This window comes from Corvus brachyrhynchos, unplaced genomic scaffold (assembly GCF_000691975.1).
Source record: "Corvus brachyrhynchos isolate BGI_N302 unplaced genomic scaffold, ASM69197v1 scaffold65, whole genome shotgun sequence".
Taxonomy (NCBI): domain Eukaryota; kingdom Metazoa; phylum Chordata; class Aves; order Passeriformes; family Corvidae; genus Corvus; species Corvus brachyrhynchos.
Genome location: NW_008238365.1, coordinates 2200319 through 2203372, shown reverse-complemented (window position 1 = coordinate 2203372; position 3054 = coordinate 2200319). Strand labels below are relative to the sequence as shown.

Below are 3054 nucleotides of genomic sequence, written 5' to 3'. Positions count from 1 at the left end.
CCGAGTGCTCGCCCGTCGGAGGGACGTGCCCGCTGCAGGGTGGCGAGTGGGGGACGGGGGGTCACGGCCCCCCTGCCCTCCCCATCTCAGCGCCGTCCCGTGCCAGGAGGGGCCCAGGTCTCAGCTGGGGAGGCGGCAGGGACAGGGCAGGGACAGGGCTGTCCCCAATGTCCCACCTTCTCTCCCTTGAGCCCCCGCACACCGGGATCTCCCTTCTCTCCCGGGATTCCCTGGGCCCGGAATTCACAGCACAGGTGAGACCGCGGCCCCCAAAACCCGGCTCCAGCACCCCAGAGCCCCCAGACCCCTCCTGCACCCCTGGGTTCCCCATCCTGAGCCCCCAGACCCTTCCAGCACCCCTGGGCTCCCCACCCTGAGCCCCCAGACCCCTCCTGCACCCCTGGGTTCCCCATCCTGAGCCCCCAGCCCACTCCTGCACCCCTGGGCTCCCCACCCGGAGCCCCCAGACCCTTCCTGCACCCCTGGGCTCCCCACCCTGAGCCCCCTCTGTGTCCCCACTCACCGGTCTGCCCGTGGGTCCCACATGGCCGCTGTCCCCCTGAAATGGAGCGGGCTCATGGTCATCAGGGCCAGGATCAGGATTAGGGTCAGGATCAGCCAAGCCTGCCCCGACCCCATGGGATGATCCAGCCCTTCCTGCTTCTTCCAGGGGTGTGAAGAGTGGGGGTCACTCACCTTCTCGCCCTTGATCCCAGCCAGCCCGGAGAGCCCCATTTCGCCCTGCTGGACACCCCATGGTCACTCACCCGGCACCCACAGCACCTCCGGGGTGCCAGCCCAGCACGGGACAGGAGGGTCCAGCCCCGGCACTCACCGGCAGCCCCGGCTCCCCCTCGAGCCCCTCGGCGGGGCCGCGGCGCAGCGCGGCGAGCACACGGAGATCACAGGACAGGCACGAGTCCCCCTGGGATGGCGGGAGGGGACAGCTCAGGGTGGGGCGCAGCGGCCGAGCGGGGGGGTGGGATGGAGGGTCACACACTCACCTTCTCCCCTTTCATCCCCTGGATGCCGGCGTCTCCCTCGGAAGGAAAAGGAGGAGCTGGACGCTGCTCGGCGTCCCCCAGGTCCAGCTGGGGACAAGCCAGCTCACCCCGTGTCACCTACCCTGTCCCCTTTGGGTCCTGCGGGGCCGGGTGTGTCCTGGGAACGGGGAAACAGAGGGAATATCAGGGATGCTGAGGTGAGACAGCTCTGCCCTCCACCCCACTCATCCCTGCGTTCAGACTCACCGAGACCCCGTCCCTGCCGGGCGCTCCGGGCTCTCCCCGCGGTCCTGGCTTGCCGGGAATTCCGATGGCACCGAGCATCCCCTCCGGACACACCTCGCACGGCTCGCCCTGCCCGGCGGCAGCGGTGAGACAGAGCCCAGCTTGGGGGTCCGTGGAATGCCCCCCGCGATGCCCCGAGGCCGGGGGATGTGCCCGTGGGCACCCCCGGGCCACTCTGTCACCGCACCCACCTTGTCTCCTTTCGGCCCCAGGACACCGGGGGGACCCTGCGGGAGGAAAGCGGGGACGGGGCTGCTTCAGGGAGGCCAAGGTGTGCCCCATCAGTGCCACCCAGCACTCCTCAGCTGGCCACCAGCCGCGTCACGGGATGATCCCAGGATGGTCATCATTTGGGATGATCCCAGCCCCGAGCAGGGCCGCCGGTTTTCCCAAAGCCCTCTCGACTCCCGGGCTCGGATCCCGTCACCTCTCCAGCCAAGCAGCCCCGACCCCGAGCCAAGAAACCCGGCCCTGACCCGGGGCTTTGGCTCCCAGTCCCGCTACTCACGGGTGTCCCAGGCGATCCTCCGGCTCCAGGAGCTCCCGGGCTGCCCTGGAGCCAGAGATGGGAAAACCGGAGCTCAGCAAGGGGAAACACCGCAGCTCTGGGCCCTCTGTGATGCCCCTGTCCTCCCGGGGGGGTTTCCTGCCCCCTGAGCCAGGTCTTTGGGCCACCCAAGGAGCTTGGCCAGCCACAGCTCAGCCGTGCTGGATCCGGCTCCGGGCATCGGGAACAGCAGGGACCCCTTTCCCTCCACTCACCTTCTCTCCCTTCGGACCCGGGGGTCCACCGGGGTCACCCTGAAAGGGACAAAGGGTGGTGTTAGCCCTGCTCAGGTGCCCTGGCCAGCCAGCCCTGGCAATGCCCACCGTGGGGACACCACCGTGGCACAGGGGTCCTCACCGGCTTCCCTGGAAAGCCAATCCCTGGAGATCCTGGCTTCCCTGGGGGGCCCGGTTCACCGGCCAACCCCTCGGGTCCCACGAGGCCGGGGTCACCCTGGAGGACAATGGAGGGGTGGCAGTGCTGGCAGTGCCACCAGGTGCCCCGTCTCCCACCCCTCATCCCCAAAGCCCCAGGTACCTTCTGGCCCTTGGGCCCCACCACGCAGATCTCTCCAGGCCGGCCCTGGCAGGAGGGGATTGGGATGTGAAGGCTCCTGTGGCCAGGCCCCCTTGTCCAGGGAATGCCCAGGGAATGCCCAGGGGGTGCCCAGGGGGTGCCCAGGTACTGCCCAGCACTACTCACATCACGCCCAGGGCGCCCCGGCTTGCCCTGCAGTCCGCCATCACCCTTCTCGCCCTTCTGGCCCTGCAGGACAGATGAATGTCACCCGTGGTGTCACCCGTGGTGTCACCCATGGTGTCACCCAAGCTACCCAAGCTGGCACTGGCAGGTGCTGCCACCTCTGCCACCATCCCAGGTGTCCCTGCTGCGATGCCCACAGGTGGGCTGGACTCACCTTCTGCCCATCAGTGCCCGCTGGCCCCGGGAGTCCCTGCACGGGAAAAACGGGACAAAGGGGCTGCCCAGGTGGGCTCAGGCAGGGTCCCCTCCTGCTCCTTTCATGCCCACACGGAGCTGGACCCACCCACCACAGCCCAGGGCAGGGGACTCCCGCAGTGTCCCCACGCCGTGGCCCCACAGCCGAGTGGCACTTACCGCCTGCCCACGCTGCCCCTTCTCACCCCGCGGCCCCTCAGCGCACTGGGAGGAGGAGGAGGAGGAGGAGGAGGAGGAGGAGGAGGGGGGAGGAGAGGCAGG

General features: G+C 69.2%; 1 protein-coding gene across 1 annotated transcript in view; it reads right to left on the bottom strand.

The window, feature by feature from the left end:
- Positions 1–3054, bottom strand: part of COL16A1 (collagen type XVI alpha 1 chain) — a 47555-nt gene that overhangs the window by 10444 nt on the left and 34057 nt on the right. Inside the window, exons 13-27 of the mRNA XM_017736110.1 lie at positions 2953–3038; positions 2753–2788; positions 2539–2601; positions 2374–2418; positions 2194–2289; positions 2052–2090; positions 1798–1842; positions 1481–1516; positions 1251–1358; positions 1126–1161; positions 1005–1040; positions 836–925; positions 697–744; positions 524–559; positions 114–230 (exon numbers count right to left, since the gene is read on the bottom strand). Of these exons, the coding sequence (XP_017591599.1) occupies positions 114–230; positions 524–559; positions 697–744; positions 836–925; positions 1005–1040; positions 1126–1161; positions 1251–1358; positions 1481–1516; positions 1798–1842; positions 2052–2090; positions 2194–2289; positions 2374–2418; positions 2539–2601; positions 2753–2788; positions 2953–3038 (917 nt within the window). The remainder of the gene's footprint in view (positions 1–113; positions 231–523; positions 560–696; positions 745–835; positions 926–1004; positions 1041–1125; positions 1162–1250; positions 1359–1480; positions 1517–1797; positions 1843–2051; positions 2091–2193; positions 2290–2373; positions 2419–2538; positions 2602–2752; positions 2789–2952; positions 3039–3054) is intronic.